Source organism: Podarcis raffonei, chromosome 7, assembly GCF_027172205.1.
Source record: "Podarcis raffonei isolate rPodRaf1 chromosome 7, rPodRaf1.pri, whole genome shotgun sequence".
In the NCBI taxonomy this organism is placed as follows: domain Eukaryota; kingdom Metazoa; phylum Chordata; class Lepidosauria; order Squamata; family Lacertidae; genus Podarcis; species Podarcis raffonei.
In genome coordinates this window covers 3,628,898-3,650,014 of record NC_070608.1, presented here as the reverse complement: position 1 = coordinate 3,650,014, position 21,117 = coordinate 3,628,898, and the positions used below count along the sequence as shown (strand labels likewise).

Genomic DNA, 21,117 nt, shown 5'->3' with positions numbered 1-21,117 from the left:
TAATAACGGTTCTGGTATTTCCCCCTTATAAGATAAGATATGACACAGTCTTCTATGAAAGTATAAAAAGGTTTACTCACACATCATTCTGTTCACAATAGGATCCCAGAAGGCAGACTTAGCTTAGAAAAGTAACATATACCTGGAAACTATCTCATAAGAAGAAAATCCCTTTGTCCTCTCTTGGCTGGAGCCAAGAGGGCATCTTTGGCTAAGCAGATGTTGCTTCTTCGATGCATGTAGTGAAAGAGAGATGGCTGCCCTGCCCTCTGCTTTTGTCGTTACCTGCACAGGTGAGGCCACGCCCACCTCTAGTCACATGCAGAGGAAGTCTGTCCCAGCCCAGAAGGAAACAGGAAGTATACCTGCTGGCTGGACAAACATTCCTCCCCATGTGTAAATATGCTCAATCTAGGAATGTTGTACTTGACTGCTCCTGTGTTTCACATCCCACACAAGTACAGTAGGGTCTGTAGGGCCACAACTTCTCTGTCCCTGCCCTGTCCCATGAGCTGATTTCTCAACACTTGAGGTAAAGGTAAAGGACCCTGGACGGCTAAGTCCAGTCAAAGGTGACTATGGGGTTGCTGCGCTCATCTCACTTTCAGGCCAAGGGAGCCAGTGTTTGTCCACAGACAGCTTTCCGGGTCATGTGGCCAGCAGGACTAAACCGCTTCTGGCGCAACAGAACACCATGACGGAAACCAGAGCGCATGGAAACGCTGTTTACCTTCCAGCTGCAGCGGTACCTATTTGTCTACTCGCACTGGTGTGCTTTCGAACTGCTAGGTTGGCAGGAGCTGGGACAGAGCAATGGGAGCTCACCCCGTCATGGGGATTCGAACCGCTGACCTAACTGGCAAGCTCAAGAGGCTCAGTGGTTTAGAGCACAGCGCCACCCGCGTCCAACTTGAGGATAAACCAGTTGGATGCATGAACTGGCCCCACTGGTAATCATGGAGGGGACATCATTGGCTCATTGACATGGGTAGGCAAACCAAAGCCCGGGGGCCAGATGCGGCCCACTCGCCTTCTCAATCTTGCCTACGGATGGTCTGGGAATCAGCGTGTTTTTACATGAGTAGAATGTGTCCTTTTATTTAAAATGCATCTCTGGGTTATTTGTGGGGCATAGGAATTCGTTCATTTATTTTTTTTTCAAAATATAGTCCGGCCCCCCACAAGGCCTGAGGGACAGTGGACCGGCCCCCTGCTGAAAAGGTTTGCTGACCCCTGATGTAAGGGCTTGCACACCTTTGTCCGGGGTCCTCCTCTTCTCTCTTGCGTGTGAAGGGGGCACCCCGTTGCAACAGCTTTAATAAAGATCAGGCTTATAGCCGCTTTGCTTTCTTATATCCTGGTCTGGTCTCTGTTCATTTTCCAACCGGTTTGAGCCTTAAAAGGTACACTCTCTCTGAAGGTCCAGTCTTCCTTAAGAAGCTCAATATTGAAGGCACCCCTCAATATTCTTATTTCAGAAGTTGATTCGAAGCAACCCTGTGCCGTTTATTTACTGTATCCTGAAAACTTAATAAAGTCCTTGTTGCTGCTGCCGCCATTCACCCCCCCCCCCCTTTTGAGATATCTCAAAAACTTGCTTGGTTATTAAAACCCCCATCTGGAAGCCCCACATATTGGATTTCCCTCTTGGAAGGATAATTCCAGATTAAACAGGAAGTAGGGTGCATGACATCTTGTAGACACTGCAAAAAAACCTGCATGCATTAGGAGCACGATAAGGACTTGTCTGAATTATTTGTTTGTTTATTATATTTGTATACCACCCTTCATCCATAGATCTCAGTGCAGATCACAACACAAAATCACAATATAAAAAACACAAAATACATAATAGAAATAAAATGAAAACAAACACAAACCGTTACTCTCCCCCACGCAGATTTCCTCTTCTCTTGCAGCTGCAAAACTCCTGGGAACTTTAGTTTGCCCACAACAGTGCTACAATTCCCAGCAGCCTTAGCAAACTATAGTTCCCAGAATATTGGGGGAAAGCCATGTGTTTTAAATGAACAGTGTAGCTATGACCACCCTCTTTTGTTGTTTGCTACAATTAACTTTCTCTTAAAAACACAGGACTTCTGTTATGTACTGAGTTGAATAGGATCCAAAATGCAGCAGTCTGGTCCTAGAACAATAGGATTCAGAATGCAGCAGTCTGATTGGTCCTAGAACAATAGGATTCAGAATGCAGCACTCTGATTGGTCCTAGAACAAGGCAGCAGTCTGATTGGTCCGCAGGAGCCACCCAATCCAGCTCCAGATGGAAGTGAATCCACAACCTGATTGGCCTACAGGAGAATCCCGGAATTAGCCAATCACGTGGGGCCCATTGTATAAATAATATATATAAAGCAGACATTCGGGGGGAACTTCCATTCCTCACTACTATGAGATGAATAAAGAGCATGAAATCCACTCTCGACTCTGATTATATTTTAACTTCCTTTTCTACAGCAGAACCCAAACTGTCTTTGCAGGCAAAGACGCTTCTCCCTCTGCATGTTTCAACGGGCTTTGAACATGTGTTGATTTACACAAATATGTCATTTTATTTGTATTCTGCCTTTCCATAGTCAAAACTATGCTCAAGGCGACTTTCAACATGAAAAAATGCATAATTACAAATCTAACAACAATGGTCAAACAGCACACAAAAGTACACAACCAAATTGAGCAATTTCCACATTGAATCATAATAAGATCTAAAAACAGAGACAACAACCCCTAACAATCCCACACTAAACAGTTCCCCAACCCAATATTACTATTCTTACATGTGAGTATGTGGCCTTTTAAAATATATACTGTATTTTGTTATATTGTGCCCTGATAGCTTTTGTCAACTGATAATTTTGGGGATTTATAATGTTATTTAATACTATTTTTTCCACGCGTATTAGTGGCCTCGTTAGAACACAGATGTTCGGGTTGATGTATTTTGTAAAAGGTGGTGTACAAGCAACAATAAGCGGGGGGCCACTAGGGGCGCATCGGAAGATGGCTGACAATAACATCTCTCCGACCCACACGAGGTAATTTGGAGGCTATGATGGGGGTAATTAGCCTCCTTAACCCCCCCCCCAGGATGGGGGGGCGGCCCTTGCCTGCTGTGCCGTATACCACCCCCGAATTTGTGGGGATGGGGGCACTAGGCACAAAGCCCTCCTGTGGGATTTCGGCTCTCCTGGACGCCGTCCCTGATTCGCGCCACTAGCTGCAAGAACTTCAAAAGAAACAATTTGGACGAGGCGAATTGCACATATTTCAAGGAAGAAGGGGGAGTAAAGACTGCTGACAGAAGAGATCTCTGATAAAACAAGACAAGAATAAAACATGAGAAGATACGTCTGTTGGGATACTGCCAGGGAGATAAAGTCCATCTTGGCCCCCAAGCTCGGTGCCGGACGATCCATCGACCTCCCGTAGTCAGGCAATATCAGCAATTCAGCGACACTAAGCCTCAGGCTTAGTGCACACTATATCAGCAGAATTCACACAGCAGGAAGTTGCACAAGCAGAGAGCAGAACATGCATATTTACAGTTTATTAGGCATTGGTCAGAACAAAGAAAAGCATGACCGTCTGCTCCGACTGCTCAGGCAAAACAGCCAAAAACGAAACGAACTTACAACATAAACATCCTGTGAGACAGGAACTTACGCAGGCTGTTATACAAACATCCTGCTCCCTTTTAAGGTGGAACGGAAATATCCTAACATCCTCCCCCTTTCCGTGTAACCTGTAGTACCTGTGGTTCAACCCAATTGCAACCTTTGTGCGTAAACCTTCAGTTGTTCTCTGTTAACAACCTTAGACAACAGATCAGCAGGAATTTCATTTCCTGGCATGTAGGACACCTGAATGAGTCCTTTCTGAATACACTCTCTTGCACGATGTAGCTTAATCTGCAAGTACTTGGTCCTTTGCTTGCAACTCTCCGAGTTCAGCAAAGCCAAACAAGATCTATTGTCTTGATACACTTGTATAGGACATTTCACAGAAACCCCAATGTCCTTAAACAGTTGCATCAACCATTCACAATCCATGAGTGAAAATGACAGAGCATTGAGTTCTGCTTCACAGGAACTTAGGCTAACTGTTGTCTGCTTTTTGCACAACCAGTCAAACAGGCAGTGGTTGTACATGTAGCATACTCCAGAAGTGCTTGTACCATCCGTGGTGTCACTTCCAAAACTTGCATCTGCAAAGATTTCAAGACCTCCAGTCTTCTGACTGGTGAACCTCAGCCTGTAGTGCATAGTCCCTTTCAAATACCGGGCTATGCGCTTCAGAGCTTTCCAATCCTGAACAGTAGGATTGTTAGCATGTCTGCTCAGCAGGTTAGTGCTTACAGCAATGTCAGGTCTCGAACATCTAGCAATGAAATTCAACTTGCCTAGAATGCATCTGTACAGCGTTGTGTCAGAAAACGCTTCAGCAGTACTATCTACCTGGTAACCTGTCACCATCGGTGTGTCTGCTGGGTTTGCATCAACCAAATTCAACCTGGTTAATACATCAGCAATTTTCTGTGTTTGGTGTACCAGAAAATTACCTGCTTGGTCCCTCTCCACCTGCAGAGAAAGATAGTTGGATACCTCACCAAGATCCTTCATGTCAAAGTGCTCCTTCAGCTGAGCTAGGGTGCTTTGGTAAAAAGCCTGATTCTTCCAAAACATCAGAAGATCATCAACAAAACATAAACAATACAGTTTGTTTTGCCCCTCCTCCTTGACAAACACACACGGATCAGCTTTGCCCTGGTGAAAACCTAGAGAAAGCAACATTTCAGTGAGTTTTGTGTTCCAACACCTGGCACTCTGCTTGAGACCATATAAGGATTTCCGCAGTTTACAGACCATTCCCTTCTGTATCTGCATCCCGTCAGGTGGAAGCATGTACAGCTCCTCCCCCAAAATCCCGTACAAAAAAGCTGTATTTATGTCATGATGGGAAACACGCAGTTTCTCCTCCGCAGCGATCTTGAGCATCAGCCGAATGCTCTCATATTTGACCGTGGGTGAGTAGGTCTCGTGGTAATCCTGCCCTGGTACCTGTGAAAAACCTCTGGCAACCAATCTGGCTTTGTGTCTGACAACCTTGCCATTCTGGTCTGTCTTGGCCTTGAAGACCCATTTGCTGCCAACCAGTCTCATTCCTGGGACTACCGGTACCAGTTCCCAAGTCTGGTTCCTGTTCAAGGAATCAACTTCAGCCTTCATGGCATTAAGCCAAGGCTCAGCATCTTTAGAGGTTAACTCCTGGACCTCTTTGAAGCTTGAAGGTTCCCACACCTTCTCTGAGCTACTAAGAACAGCAGTTGCCATCTTAGCAAACTCATCAGCAAATCTCTTTGGAGGTTTGCCTTTGGTCGCCCTTTCAGACCTGCGAACCAGACGCAAGTCTCCTGGACTCATCTCCTCCTTCTTAGGAGAAAAGTGACCAATGGTGAACAGTGGTTCTTCCAGTTCATTGTCAGACTCATCAGATGGTCTGACTGAGGCCTTTGCGCTCTTGTAGTCTGCTGTGTCATCACTGTCACTGACAGCAGCAGCAGCGCCGCCCACTGAACTGGAATCCGAACTCTGATCATTATCATCATCATCCTCATCCTCAGTTTCCTCAGCTTTCTCAGCATGATCTGCTTTCTTCACATCACCTTCATCCTCCTCTGGGTAACTCTGGAAAATTCCCACATTTTCCCCCCACTTAGGATTGTACTCAACACTCCTTGTGAACTTTATGGATTTAGAGTTAGTCATCCATACTCTGTATGCACCTTTTTCGTACCCCATGAACAAACCATGTGCCCCACGCTTCCCAAGCTTGTTGCTTTGTGGGGTGTGCACCCACATGTCAGAACCAAAGATTCTCAAGTGCTTGGTGTTAGGTTTCTTACCAAACATTTTCTCATAGGGAGTGCAGCCAATAGGTGATGACAGTCTGCGATTAAAAGTGTAAACCAAATTCGAGAGAGCCTCCCCCCAAAACTTCTCAGGGAGGTTGGCATCATGCAACAAGGTTTTTATCCCTTGCAGCAACGTTTGATTTGCTCTCTCCGCAAGCCCATTCATCCATGGCGATCTAGGCGTTGACAAGTCATGCTGGATTCCCTTCTCAGTCAGGAAAGCTTCAAACTGCTGAGAAGTGAATTCCCCGCCTCGATCAGTAAACAGACAACCAATACGTTTACCATGAGCATTCTCCAACCAAGCACAGAATGCCTTGAACCTAGGAAATGCTTGCGATTTCTGCTCGAGCATAAACACATGAATGTACCTGGAAAAAGAATCAATTAGAACCATGAAGTACCTTGCTCCTCCCAAAGAGGGCGCTAGAGGACCTACCAGGTCTGCGTGAACTAGCTGGTAGGGTTTGGAAGCCTGCCTGCTAGACTCCTTGCCTTTTGGAGCAACCTTCACCTTGTTCTCTGCACAAGATACACATTTCATGTGAAATTTGCAAGGTTTGATGTCCAAACCTTCAACCAACCCAGGCATCTTGGCTAGCGCTTGCCAAGAGAGGTGACAAAATCTGCGATGTGCATCGTGAATGCATCCTGCATGAAGAACCTTGTTAGTTTGTGCAACACAACAAGTATCAGCATTAGACATAGCAACACCATTGTCATCATAAGTTAGACAGAACAAACCATCCATCAACTTTGCATGCAAAATGTCCTCTTTGCCTTTTCTGATGAGACAGACAGTCCTCTTGAAGGAAACCTCAAAACCACGCCCAGTCAGCTGTGGTACACTTATCAAATTGTCCACAGCTCCTGGAACAAAAAGTACATTGCTAATGGTCGTATTCAGACTTGCAAGTTTCACAGTTCCAACTCCTGTAGCTTGCAAAGTCCTTCCATCAGCTAGCTGGACCTCTCCATCTTGAGGTGTGAAGGAGATAAACAGATGGCGGTCTTTGCTGAGATGGCGCGTGCAACCTGAGTCAATTACAAACCTGGCCTTGGCCTTGTTTCCCACCGGCGTGGGCTTTTGCAGCTTGCCTTTAGCCTTTGGTGAAGCTGTGCCAGCAAACATAGCCTTGTTTTCCACTGGCGAGGGCTTTTGCAACTTGCCCCCCTGCTCCTGGCCATCAGACGTGCCTTTAGCCTTTGGTGGAGCTGTGCCAGCTAACATAGCCTTGTTTTCCACTGGCGTGGGCTGTTGCAACTTGCCCCCCCGCTCCTGGCCACCTGCAAGCATCTTGCTCTGTTTACATCTGGTCTTCCGGCCTCTGCAAAGGCTCTGACCTTGGTTCTCACGGGAAACAGAGCTCTCAGCTGCCGACTCCTTGGCTCCCCCTGGAGGCTGGAATGCTGCCTGGGATGACATCACAGTCAGCTCCCCCTGCAGCTTGCAACCGGTGCCCTCGGCATCTCTGCATTCACTCGCATTCTGGGAAACAGCCAGGACCTCCGATGCATTCAAACACTGGGCTGGGATTATTGGCTGGTGGGCCTTTTTCAAAGCATCCCACATGTCACGTGCCGTGAGATTTCCAGCAAGCGTCTTTATTTCCTCCAGAGAGACGGATAAGACAATAATATCCATGGCCTTCGAATCCTGGCCCTGCCATTTCTCTGTCCGAGGAACTGGAGTGGCCTCAAATACAGTATGCCAGACTCCAAACTGACGCAGCAAACTCTCACACCATTTTGCCCAGATCTGATAATTGTCCCGATTTAATTTTGGGCACTCAGCAGCTTCAGAGGCTTGGAAAAACTCCATTCCACCTCTTAACGTCAGCCGTGAGTCTTCTTCACTTCAGAGACTCCTTATCTTGGCACCCATAAATCACGAAGCCTGCTTGGCTCGGTTCCCAGGCCAATTAGGCTTTGCCGGACATCAAAGGCCTTCTTCCGCGGCAAACAGAAAAGCCTCTGCTTTCGCTTTTCCAACATACCTTTCAGCAGTCTGTCGCTGTCTTACTCTCCTGCAAGTGCCGTGAATCTGGGCCCAGAACCTGTTGTTGGGATACTGCCAGGGAGATAAAGTCCAGCTGATGCCCCCAAGCTCGGTGCCGGACGATCCATCGACCTCCCGTAGTCAGGCAATATCAGCAATTCAGCGACACTAAGCCTCAGGCTTAGTGCACACTATATCAGCAGAATTCACACAGCAGGAAGTTGCACAAGCAGAGAGCAGAACATGCATATTTACAGTTTATTAGGCATTGGTCAGAACAAAGAAAAGCATGACCGTCTGCTCCGACTGCTCAGGCAAAACAGCCAAAAACGAAACGAACTTACAACATAAACATCCTGTGAGACAGGAACTTACGCAGGCTGTTATACAAACATCCTGCTCCCTTTTAAGGTGGAACGGAAATATCCTAACAACGTCAAGATACGGTACGGCAAATGACTGATGGGGGAGGAGGGAAAAACCTTTCCTTTCCTTTTCTATGTGATTAAACAAGAATCCCCTCCCCTTATGAGTCAGAAATGTCGTTTTAAGGACTTAAGCTGTGGATTTAAGGCTGTGTGGAGATAAACTTTCGAACCAAAGCATGTTTCAAGAAGAGCCTGGAAGGTATAAGAGCTTTGGAATGACGCAGTTAAAAATGCCGTCACCATTTTGTGAAGCTCTGTCGGAGCTCTTGAGTCTGGGAGGAGAAAGAGAGAAACAAAGCTGTTTATATATTGTGGATTAAACTCCTCAGTGGGACTTAAGAGCGACAGTTTCGTAAGATTATGATGGAAAGAGCGATGTTATCTATGAAGGAGATGATATATGGAAACCATCGGGATTTGAGGATTGGAAGAACGGAAAATTCACACAGGACTATTATTACTATTGGTGTTTATCGGCTTAAGGAGACTATCAGAAGAGATCATAAAGAAAAATGAGAACATATATGAACAAGATGTGATGTGGAAACAGCAAGATAACATGGGATAGAATTACGAACTCTGTCTGGAATGATTTGGACATTAACGCAGCAGCAAGAAGATGATCAGAATTCCCCTTCGGATCTTGAAGTATGGGTCCCCCCAACAAAATTTAAAATTTGGCTTTGTAATTCGGAATTTATGTGATGTGATTTAATTTGATGTGATTGGCCAGTTAATAAAAATTATTTTTTTAAAAAAAAAACAACAAGCAACAATAAACAAACCCAGCTCCCATGTGGCATTTATGTCGTTTTAATGGTTGTGATTGCCAATTTGCCAGACAGAAATCCAACAGGTGCAGATATACCTGGCTGGACACTACCGGTTGAACTACCGCCTCTTTCGCTCCCCTGGTTTTTGCACTTTCCAAGGAGAGCCTGGGCACTATGTTGCAAGTTGCTCGCGCCCAATCCAGACTTGATCCTAGGCAGTAGGCACGTCTTATTCGGAAGCGCGCTCCGTTGAGGTCTTCTTCTTGTTGTTGTTTAGTTGTTTAGTCGTGTCCGACTCTTCATGACCCCCTGGACCAGAGCATGCCAGGCACTTCTGTCTTCCACTGCCTCCCGCAGTTTGGTCAAACTCATCTTGGTAGCTTCAAGAACACTGTCGAACCAATTCGTCCTCCGTCGTCCCCTTCTTCTTGTGCCCTCCATCTTTCCCAACATCAGGGTCTTTTCCAGGGAGTCTTCTCTTCTCATGAGGTGGCCAAAGTCTTGGAGCCTCAGCTTCAGGATCTGTCCTTCCAGTGAGCACTCAGGGCTGATTTCCTTCAGAATGGAGAGGTTGGATCTTCTTGCAGTCCATGGGACTCTCAAGAGTCTCCTCCAGCACCAGAATTCAAAAGCATCAATTCTTCGGCGATCAGCCTTCTTGATGGTCCAGTTCTCACTTCCATACATCACTACTGGGAAAACCATAGCTTTAACTATACGGACCTTTGTTGGCAAGGTGATGTCTCTGCTTTTTAAGATGCTGTCTAGGTTTGTCATTGCTTTTCTCCCAAGAAGGAGGCATCTTTTAATTTCGTGACTGCTGTCACCATCTGCAGTGATCATGGAGCCCAAGAAAGTAAAATCCCTCACTGCCTCCATTTCTTCCCCTTCTATTTGCCAGGAGGTGATGGGTCCAGTGGTCATGATCTTCGTTTTTTTGAAGATCACTGAGGTCTACTCTCGAGCAACTAGGCATGCGGCTGCTGCTGATCCTCAAGAGAGGAGCTTTCAGTAGCCACAACTGTTGCTTAAAGACAGGAGCGGGGGAAGCACAGCAGGGGACACGCTCTTGATAGTTTTAGCCTCAATCTGGTATGGATTAAGTTTTGCAAGAGGTCATTGCATTCTGGATTAAGTTTGCAAGAGATTATTTACATTAAAAGAAAAAAGAACTCTCCAGTTCTGTATTTGAAAGCTTCACGCGCGTAAAATTACAAGAGATTATTTGCATTTAAAAAGATCTCTCCAATATCGGATTTAAAAGCTCCACGCGTGTAAATGCACAAGCGATTGTTTGTATTAAGGAATGAAAAAAAAGACCTCCGATTCCGGATTTTAAAACTCCACGCATGTAAATTTGCAAGAGATTATTTGAAGAAGAAAAAAAGTTTTTAGAGGGCTCTTCCTTCTCGCGTTTAAAAATCTCATTCGGCTAGATTTGCAAGAGATAGATATTTAAAAATAATTTTTAAAACTTTTCAAACTGGGATTTAAAAAATTCCCTCGTGCAAATTTGCAACAGGTTGTTTACATTTTAAAAAAACAAAAAAACTCTTCAGTTTGGGATTTGAAAAATTCGTTTGTGCGCGGGCGCCGCGCAGGGCTCCCCGGAACGACCCCCCCCCCGCCTTCGCCTTGCAGAAGATGAAGATAAGTTTTTGCAAAACTCCTTTTTTCCCCCTCCCCCGCGGGGCACCGCCTCCCCCGTGACGTCACCCGCGTTCTAATTCCCACGGTTGCCACGGGCGACCGCCTCGCTGGGCTCCTCCCCGCCTTTCCCTTCAATCATTCAGAAAAGGAGGAAAAAAAGAAAAGTGTAGAGGTGGGTGGGCGGTGCCGGAAGGAAAGCCCCGCCCACTTTCCCAGGACTCTTACTCCCTAGTGGCTAAGCGCCCTGCCATTCCAGGACCCTGCGCTTCCCTATTGGCCGGGGGCTCCTCCCTTACTCTCCGCTGCTGATCTGAGTTGCAAAAGCCTGAATGTGATTATTGTCTTTGGGGATCGCAAAGTGGCGGCGGCGGCGGCAGGAGCAGCAGACTCACCCTTCACTCTGCTTTTTATTTTTATTTTTCAAAGAGGTTTGGGGGCTAAGGAAAGGGGGACCAGGGACACATCTTCCCCCCCATCTTCTTAGGGGGAGCATCTGGGTGCAAGAGGGAGGGAAGGGTAGATAGGGGCTCCCCCAAAAAACACACCCCAGCCTCCTTTTGAGAGATTTGGACCCCCCAGGTGCAGATCCGGAAGCTCAGGATTTTGGAGATTTCCAGGTTGTACAGGTGGTGGATCAAAGGGGTGTGTCTTAAGGCACAGGGTGGGGGTGCAAGACTAGAGAAGACACCCCCTTTCAGACAGGCGTTGAGGACCCATGCAAGATCCTGCAGGTAAATCTTGCACAGAAAGCAGCTCAAGGTAGATCTCTCCACCACCAGCCCGTAGGTTCTGAGAAAGGATTTGGATCCGACAGGTGGGCACACTCCTGAAAAGGCAAGCAGGTGCTTAGAAGCACCTGAACGGAGCTGGCGTGTGTGTCTCCCAGCGAGGAGCCCTCAGGATCCGGCCCTGGGGAGTTAAGGCACTGCGGGGAGATGTCCAGGGCTGCAGAAGACCTCACAGCATCCTGAGCCGGTGAGCTTTGCCAGGATCGCAACCCGGAGCTGTGGCACACCTGCGGCTGCCCGACAGATGCCCACCGGCCGGCCGTTATGATCCCAGAAGAAGAGAGCCCCCCCGGAGGGGAAGCGGACGCCGACGGAGGGCTCCCCCTCCTGCTGCTGCCCTGCGACGGGGGCAGCGTGCGGAAGGTGAGCCGTGGGGTGAGGGGACGGGTGCGACGGGCTGGCATTGCCACTGACCGGCCTGGGGGTGGATGGCAGAGCTGGGTATTCTCATTGCCCACTGTGTGCTTCTATTGGGTACCTCTGTTTATCTGATGTGCCGTTCTCACATAATGTTGCCGGTGCTTCCTATGAAATGCCAGGGCTTTGCACAAACGAGGTCCTTTTCTATGCGCCTTTGCTGAGGGTGGTGCGGAACGTGCGAACGGGGCCTTTTTGGTGGTGGCTCCCTGCTTCTGGAACATTCTCTCTAGGGAGGCATGCTTGGCGTCGTCCCTGGCTACTTTTAGGCACCCGTCTTTTCAGCCTCTTGGCCTTTTAACTGGAAGAGTTTTAGATATTGTGGCCTCTTTTAGTAGGTGGGGTTTATCAGACCAACTCCTATGTTTCCGAATGTTTTTAGCTTCTGTTCAGTTTTAGTTTTATATTGGTTTTAATTTTTATGCTATATCGTAAGTTGCGTTTGCTTTTTGGTTAGATAAGTGATTAATAATTGTAATACAAAAATCAGTTTTAAAATTGGTCCTGGGATAGAATAATAATAATCTTATTATATATATGCTGCCTATCTGACGGGGTTGCCCCAGCCACTCTGGGCGGATCCCAACAGAACATTAAAAACACAGTGTAACGTCAACCATTAAAAACTCCCCAGAACAGGGCTTCCTTCAGATGTCTTCTAAAAGTCAAATAGTTGTTTAACGCAGACTGGATGTTAACCTTGCTCAATGCGTTTTGCAAGGTACTTTGCAGTAGATAAAGCACAAGATGCGGGGAGATGGCTTGGAGGGAAGTGGGACTGAGAGCCAGGAGGTTCAAGTCTCCAGGAGGTGAGAAAAGAGGGGGAGTGAGCTCTGAAAAACCCACCTTGCAGAAATAATTATAACAACAATAATAAATTTTTATTTATACCCCGCCCTTCCCGGTTCAAAAACCGGGCTCACAACAAATTTAAAACACTTTAAAACACTTAATTATCAAAGCAGTATAAAAACATGAATAACAATAAAATTCAAAAATCAAAATTCAATTAAATAATCCCCAGGGCTAGCTGGCTGAATTGGTCCTACTTGGGCCAGCTCTGAGACCAGGGGAGAATTAGCTGTGGGATCCCAGAGCGGGTGATCTTCATAAAAGGGGAGGGGGAAGGAAGGGAAGGGAAATAAAAGATCAGGCTGAATTCAAGATCAGGCGGAATAGCTCTGTCTTATAGGCCCTGCGGAAGAAGGTTAAATCCTGCAGGGCCCTGGTCTCATGGCAAGAGCATTCCACCAGGTCGGAGCCATCACTGAAAAGGCCCTGGCCCTGGTGGAAGATAGTCTGACTTCCTTAGGGCCCGGGACCTCTAAACAATTATTCATGGACCTTAAGGTCCTCTGCGGGGCAGACTAGGAGAGACGGTCCCATAGATACAAGGGTACTAAGCCACAAAGGGCTTTAAAGGTCAAGACCAGCACCTTGAACCTGACCCTATACTCCACTGGGAGCCAGTGCAGTTGGTAAAGCACTGGGTGAATATGCTCCCATGGCAGGGACCCCGTGAGGACCCTTGCTGCAGCATTTTGCGGCAGAGGCAAATCAAGATGTGGCAAATGAAGATGTAATCCAAACACACCTGTATGGGAAAGGTGTAGCTCAGTGGCAATGCCTCTGCTAAGCATTCAGACTCTCCCAGTTCCCTTCCCTGGCATCTCCAGTGAGATCTGGGATTGCCACCTGCCTGGAACCCTACTCAGGTGCCCATCAGTGTAGACAACACTGAATTCAATGGACCCCAGGTTTGACTTGCTGGAAGCTAGCTTCTCCTGCTTCAAGCCAGCTCCAGCTCCAAATTAAAGGTAAAGGGTAAAGGAGACCCCTGACCATTAGGTCCAGTCGTGACCAACTCTGGGGTTGCGGTGCTCATCTCGCTTTATTGGCCGAGGGAGCCGGCGTACAGCTTCCAGGTCATGTGGCCAGCATGACTAAGCCGCTTCTGGCCAACCAGAGTAGCGCATGGAAACGCTGTTTACCTTCCCGCTGGAGTGGTACCTATTTATATACTTGCACTTTGATGTGCTTTCAAACTGCCAGGTTGGCAGGAGCTGCGACTGAGCAATGGGAGCTCAACCCTTTGCGGGGATTCGAACCACCGATCGGCAAGTCCTAGGCTCTGTGGTTTAACCCACAGTGCCACCCACGTCCCCGCAGCTCCAAATTGTTGTTGTTGTTTAGTCGTTTAGTCATGTCCAACTCTTCGTGACCCCCTGGACCAGAGCACGCCAGGCACTCCTGTCTTCCACTGCCTCCCGCAGTTTGGTCAAACTCATGCTGGTAGCTTTGAGAACACTGTCCCACCATCTCGTCCTCTGTCGTCCCCTTCTCCTTGTGCCCTCCATCTTCCCCAACATCAGGGTCTTTTCCAGGGAGTCTTCTCTTCTCCTAAAGTGGCCAAAGTCTTGGAGCCTCAGCTTCAGGATCTGTCCTTCCAGTGAGCAGCTCCAAATTAGTCATGCTTTAAAGTGAAACCCACAATCCTTCTCCTTCTCTCTCTCTCTTTCTGTCTCTCTGCCGCCCTCTGATCCCTCTCCAACCGGCTTAGGCTAATGTTTTGTGCTAGAGTTTCTTTCCTCAGGCTGGGTGACGGCTGTGTTTTTGGCAGCGATTCGTGTCTGTTAATAAACGAGTCCCGGCCAAAAAAAAGAGAGCGAGGTGCACATGGCTGGTCTGTGGCTGGGCTCTCCGAGAGGAAGTTTCTGCTTTGGCGAAGCAAATGCCTTCAGAACTGCAACCCAGCTACCCGGGAGGCCTGTGTGGGCTGAAGCCTGGTGGGAAAGGCCACAGGGTCCGTCCTCTTCCTCTCATTCCATGGTTCCACTTGTAAACACGTTGCTTAATGCTTGGCTTCCGAACAGCTTTTGGAAATTCCGAGGGGTGCCTATTTTGCTTTCTCTGTCTGTTTATTGACATGCATACTTCGTCTTCTTTACATTTGCTGACATACATGCATGGGAAAAATCACTTTCCGTGGCCACGTTTGCAAGACCGCTGCGTCAGATTCGTTTCTGAGGCCTGTACAGTGGTACCTCAGGTTAAGTACTTAATTCATTCCGGAGGTCCGTTCTTAACCTGAAACTGTTCTTAACCTGAAGCACCACTTTAGCTAATGGGGCCTCCCGCTGCCACTGCGCCACTGGAGCAGGATTTCTGTTCTCATCCTGAAGCAAAGATCTTAATCCGAGGTACTATTTCTGGGTTAGCTGAGTCTGTAACCTGAAGCGTATGTAACCTGAGGTACCACTGTATTCTCTCTAAATTACCATATAGCATATTAAAAGGTAAAGGGACCCCTGACCATTAGGTCCTGTCGTGGCCGACTCTGGGATTGCAGCGCTCACTTCGCTTTATTGGCCGAGGGAGCTGGCGTACAGCTTCCGGGTCATGTGGCCAGCCTGGCTAAGCCGCTTCTGGCAAACCAGAGCAGCGCACGGAAACGCCGTTTACCTTCCCGCTGGAGTGTTACCTATTTATCTACTTGCACTTTCACGTGCTTTCGAACTGCTAGGTTGGCAGGAGCAGGGACCGAGCAACGGGAGCTCACCCTGTCGCAGGGATCTGAACCACCGACCTTCTGATCGGCAAGTCCTAGGCTCTGTGGTTTAACCCACAGCGCCACCCGCATCCCTGCTGTACCTCTCTGCAAACTTTTTGTTATCATGTCGGGGGTCCATTTCACATGCCGCAGAGGCAAGCCTGAATTTGGTGCTCTCAGACAGGGAGCTGCTGTCAACCGTGGTTCCACGATGATCGTACGCAAGCATGCTTGCCTCGTTTTTAGTGGTTCATTTAAGGCAGGCTTTCCCAAAAGGTGGTTTTGGACTACAGTTCCCATCATCCCTGACCACTGCTCCTGCTAGTTAGGGATGATGGGAATTGTAGTCCAAAGACAGCTGGAGCCCTAAGTTTGGGAAACCATGACTTAAGTCATCTTAAAGCGGGTTTTTGAATTGTGTGATGTGGTTTTAGCAGCACGATCCTGTGCAGCAAGATCACAGAGGGGTAATAATTAGGAACATTGGAAACTGACCTCTTTCCCAAGTCAAACCATTGGTCCATCTTGTTCAGGATTGGCCACACTGATTGGCAGCAGCTCTCCAGGGTTTTCATCGAAATCTCAATTTTCTAGCATTTCCAGGTAAAGCAGGAAATGGGTGGAGAATTGCTTCCAATCCACAGTACAGTCATAGTTCGGAAGTCGAACAGAATCTGTTCCGGAAGTCTGTTTGACTTCCAAAACATTCGGAAACCAAGGTGCGGCTTCTGATTGGCTCCAGGAAGCTCCTGGAGCCAATCAGAAGCCGCGGAACACCCGTCAGACGTTCGGGTTCCAAAGAACGTTCACGAACCGGAACACTCACTTCTGGCTTTGCAGCATCCAGGAGCCGAAAGATTCAACACACAAGGCATTTGACTTCCGAGGTACCACTATATTGTGCTAGATGGACCAAAAAAAAGTCAGCTTCCATTATTCCTGTATCAACTACATGTTTGTTTACTGTTTATATTGCCAACTTTCTTAACAGCAGGTGGACAAAATCTAAAGGAAACGCTCCAAACGAGAATAACTTTTCAGTATACGTAACATGCCTCCGGTGGGATTTTGGGTGTGTTCCAAATTCAGAGTTTCTCCAGCTACTGGCAATTACAAAAACACAAGTAACTTAAGACAATTTTCAGAGCTAACATTTCCCTAAGTCACCAACCTGTTGGTTTAGTGGCGGCGGCTGATGTTGTCTCCCAACTGGTTTACGTTAGATTTTTTTTCTTTAACTTGTTCCCTGGTGACTCAAGCAGAAATGACAAGGAGAAAAGCACACACAAGTTCACGCAGCCCTCGACAACCCATCCGGGTGCTTTAATATTTCCTGCCTTAGCAGCGAACGGTGTCGGTTGAATCCACGAACCTGCCTGGACTTGCAAGGCGACGCACCTCTCAGGCCCTTTCCGTTTAAAAAAACCCACAGAGGGCTCGTGGGGAATCAGATTATTCACTTGCGCGTTTTGTTTTCCGGTTGATATCGGGCGCAGTTGCTGTTTCGGGGAATAATAATGCGAGGAAGAAAAGGCAGAAGGTCAGAAAGACCCATGGAACTTGCAGGGGAGAGAGAGGCAAGAGATTATTGTGGGTGCCTGCATTACTGTGATTGGGGACAAGGGCTGATAGGATATGTCAAAGGCTTTGCAAATGCCACGCACATGCAGAGATCACGCGTGCAGGCTTGCAGGGTTTTGACTCGCCTTCCCATGAGATCTGCATCTAGGCTGTCATTAAAACGAATTGGAATCCACTGCCCAAGGAGCACCAGGTGTTTGATGAAAGGACGGAGGGTGGTTTCCACATGACCCGGAAGCTGTACGCCGGCTCCCTCGGCCAGTAAAGCGAGATGAGCGCCGCATCCCCAGAGTTGGCCACAACTGGACTTAATGGTCAGGGGTACCTTTACCTTTACCTTTACCACTGTATTATTATTATTTATTTGCATGGTGCGTGCAAATATAGGGAAAGCTTCCAGTCCTTCAGATATATTAAAGGGCATTTCTCATTTCAAAAGCTGCAGTGGGAGATATGATCCTTGCATGCACATATACCGAGGCTTCGAAAAAGGGATGGAGGCAGCCGGCCGGATTGCATGCATTGTGGTTCAGATAGGGTTGCTATGGAGACTCCAACAAGTGGAGTGGGGAACTTGCGATCGGGCCCATTACCGTTATCTCCCTGGCTGGATAACGCTGTTTTGTCACCAAGGCCTTAATACATCTGTTTCCTCTGCACGATTCCCCATCTTGGCTCTCTGCCTGCCACAAGCTAGCTCTTGTTTTCCCAGGTTGGGAACAGACACAGTCTGGGCTTCTCCTCTCATCGGTCCATTTGCGAGCTCTGAGCTGTGGTTCTTTTAGCTTGGGGGTCTGGAACCTGTGGCTGTCCAGAAATCGTAGCGCCAGCAGGGGGACCCCCAGCATTCATCTAGTCCAACCCCTATGCAATGCAGGGATCTCATCCGTGGGGCCACCCAACCTCTGCTTAAAAATTTCCAGGAAAGGAAAGTCCACAGCATCCCAAGGGAAGCCCGTTCCCCTGTCGAACGGCTCTTTTGCTGTCAAAAAGTTGTTCCTAATGTGTTTGTTGGAGTCTCCTTTCTTGTAAATTGAAGCCATGGGTTCAGGTCCTGCCCTGCAGAGCAGCAGAAAACAGGCTTGCGCCATGTGACACTTCTTCTGTGGGGTGCTAGGTATTGGGGAAATACCGTATTTTTCGCTCTATAAGGCACACCAGACCACAAGAGGCACCTAGTTTTTGGAGGAGGAAAACAAGAAAAAAATATTCTGAGTCTCAGAAGCCAGAACAGCAAGAAAGGATCGCTGCGCAGCGAAAGCAGCAATCCCTCTTGCTGTTCTGGCTTCTGGGACAGCTGCGCAGCCTGCATTCGCTCCATAAGACGCACACACATTTCCCCTTACTTTTTAGGAGGGAAAAAGTGAGTCTTATAGAGCAAAAAATACGGTACCTTGCTTGCACTTGAACAAGCACCTGTTATAAGAATTTTAAAGTCTTAGATATGTAATAAATGTTCATGGATGTACCAAGCAAACACGTACATAAATATATAAACCACATGTCTGAAACCCCACAGAAAAAAAAAGTCCTGAACAAATTGACCTCAAATATTTCTCTGCAAGGCTAAAGTGGGAAACCTCCCCATTGTCTCATTCCTCACAAATCCTGTCTTAAGGGCACATTTAAGATATGAATAGGGTGTGAGCCTGTGACCTGGCTCAGGAACTAAGTATTTATCATTACAAAAAACTGGCCAGGCTCCCCAGGCAATCCAATCAAGTGACCATTAAACAGGTAACCTGCCAGACAGGAGATAAACAATGACAGGAGATAAACAACGCACTCAGATTTCTGTTGTAGACCGCCCTTTCTGTGATGTAGGTATGATGTGTCTGGGGGATGGTCTTGAGCTACACCCCTTCTGTGATGTATGTATGATGTTTCTGGGGGTGGTCTTGGACTCCAGGACAGGCAATTTAAAATGTCTATATAAGGGCTGGCACACTTTTGTTCAGGTTCCTCCTCCTTTCTTCTGTCTGTGAGGGGGCACCCTGTTGCAACAGTTCAATAAAGATCAAGCTTACTAGCTGCTTTGCTTCACAATATTCTCTGGTTGGCCTCTGTTATTTTCTCCGACTGATGGAGAACCTACAAAGGATTCTATAAGGGCTCTTGTGTTCCCCATAAGGGAATAATGGCAAATTTTGTTTATTACACACCTAGCCCTCTCTTAAGGGACGTGGGTGGCGCTGTGGGTTAAACCACAGAGCCTAGGACTTGCCGATCAGAAGGTCGGCGGTTTGAATCCCCGCAACGGGGTGAGCTCCCGTAGCTCGGTCCCTGCTCCTGCAAACCTAGCAGTTCGAAAGCATGTCAAAGTGCAAGTAGATAAATAGGTACCGCTCCGGCAGGAAGGTAAATGGCGTTTCCGTGCTTCTCTGGTTGGCCAGAAGTGGCTTAGTCCTGCTGGCCACATGACCCAGAAGCTGTACACCGGCTCCCTCGGCCAATAAAGCGAGATGAGCGCCACAACCCCAGAGTCGGCCACGACTGTACTTAATGGTCAGGGGTCCCTTTACCTTTAGCCCTCTCCTGCACCCGTTGACCGAAATGTGTGGCAAACACTGTGACTTACGCATTAAAGCCTTTGGCAAAAAAAAAAAAAGTGTTGCGAGTTCAAGCACTGCTTCTTCTGCTAGTGGGAATCAGTGGCTAGGGTTGCCATACGTCTGCAGTTTCCCGGACATAGCCAGGATCTGGTCATCGGAAACAGTGTCCGGGCGGAAATCGCAAAAATTTCTGGGAAAATCCGGATGTACGGCAACCCATGTCTCAGAAGTGTAGATACTGGCGAAATTCATTAAAAAATGGCTCAAAAATGTCTTCTTCTTTTTTTTTTGAGATTTTGAAAAAGAAAAAAGCAAGCTCAACAGCTTTGTGCCCCGACCCCCCCCCCCCTGAAATTTTTTTTTTCTGTCTGGATTTTTGCTTTTTGAAATATGGCAACCCTATGGGACACTCACTGCTGGTATTGGATTTCTTATGAAGAATCAAGAATCATCCCATTGGTAGAGCTTCTGCTTTGAACCCTTGCCACTTAGTGCCCCCCTCAGTAATCCCACCTCTCCAGGGGTGCTTTAACCACACAGGAGAAGGCAGTTAGCACCAAGTTAGCGCCATGCGAATCGGGTGCTCCAGGAAAGCTTATAACATCTTGGAAGTTTCCTAAAAAGCCAAGCGACAACTGTCAGTTCTCCTTGAGCAGGGAGTTCCGCCGGTGTGGTAAGCACTGCTTTCTGCAGACAGTCGTCAGACTAATTTCATAATAGTCTTAATTTGCTAGTTTTGCTTTTCTTCTTCTCTGAAAAGGTCTCTGTGTAGGAGAATTTCACCTTAATGGCCGGATCCTGTTTTAGTCTGCAGAAAAGAACACCCCCACAAAAAACTGGGTACAATGAAGTGCATTGTGACATATTTTAGAAGCTGCAATCGAGGGAGAGGGCTAAAAAGTGAAAGGATATCAGCCTGAACTGCCGGGTGCTTGCAGAGTTTTAAATAGCAATTGCGCTTATCTCTAGTAGGAATTGTGGCCTTTGCTAGCTAGGTTTCTTTCTCCAATGAGCAGCTGGTCCATTTCTCCACCACCTCAACCCCAAAGCGAGAGAATCTGCTCTTAAAAAGTCCTTAACAGATCGCTTCCTGGGGCCTCATGCAGATCACATTTTAAAAGATGTGTGTGTTTAGTCGTTTAGTTGTTTCCGACTCTTCGTGACCCCCTGGACCAGAGCACGCCAGGCCCTCCTGTCTTCCACTGCCTCCCACAGTTTGGTCAGACTCATGCTGATAGCTTCGAGAACACTGTCCAACCATCTCGTCCTCTGTGTCCCCTTCTCCTTGTGCCCTCCATCTTTCCCAACATCAGGGTCTTTTCCAGGGAGTCTTCTCTTCTCATGAGGTGGCCAAAGTATTGGAGCCTCAGCTTCAGGATCTGTCCTTCCAGTGAGCACTCAGGGCTGATTTCCTTCAGAATGGATCAGTTTGATCTTCTTGCAGTCCATG

The 21,117-nt window shown here is 47.6% G+C and overlaps 2 protein-coding genes across 2 annotated transcripts in view; one reads left to right on the top strand and one right to left on the bottom strand.

The window, feature by feature from the left end:
* LOC128417023 (lymphocyte antigen 6E-like) overlaps positions 1–20,295 on the bottom strand; it is a 261,315-nt gene extending 241,020 nt beyond the window's left edge. Inside the window, exon 1 of the mRNA XM_053395172.1 lies at positions 20,292–20,295. The gene's annotated coding sequence lies outside the window, so the exon portion shown is untranslated. The remainder of the gene's footprint in view (positions 1–20,291) is intronic.
* RHPN1 (rhophilin Rho GTPase binding protein 1) overlaps positions 11,082–21,117 on the top strand; it is a 50,511-nt gene continuing 40,475 nt past the window's right edge. Inside the window, exon 1 of the mRNA XM_053395144.1 lies at positions 11,082–11,930. Coding sequence (XP_053251119.1) covers positions 11,832–11,930 — 99 coding nt within the window. The 5' untranslated portion in view covers positions 11,082–11,831. The remainder of the gene's footprint in view (positions 11,931–21,117) is intronic.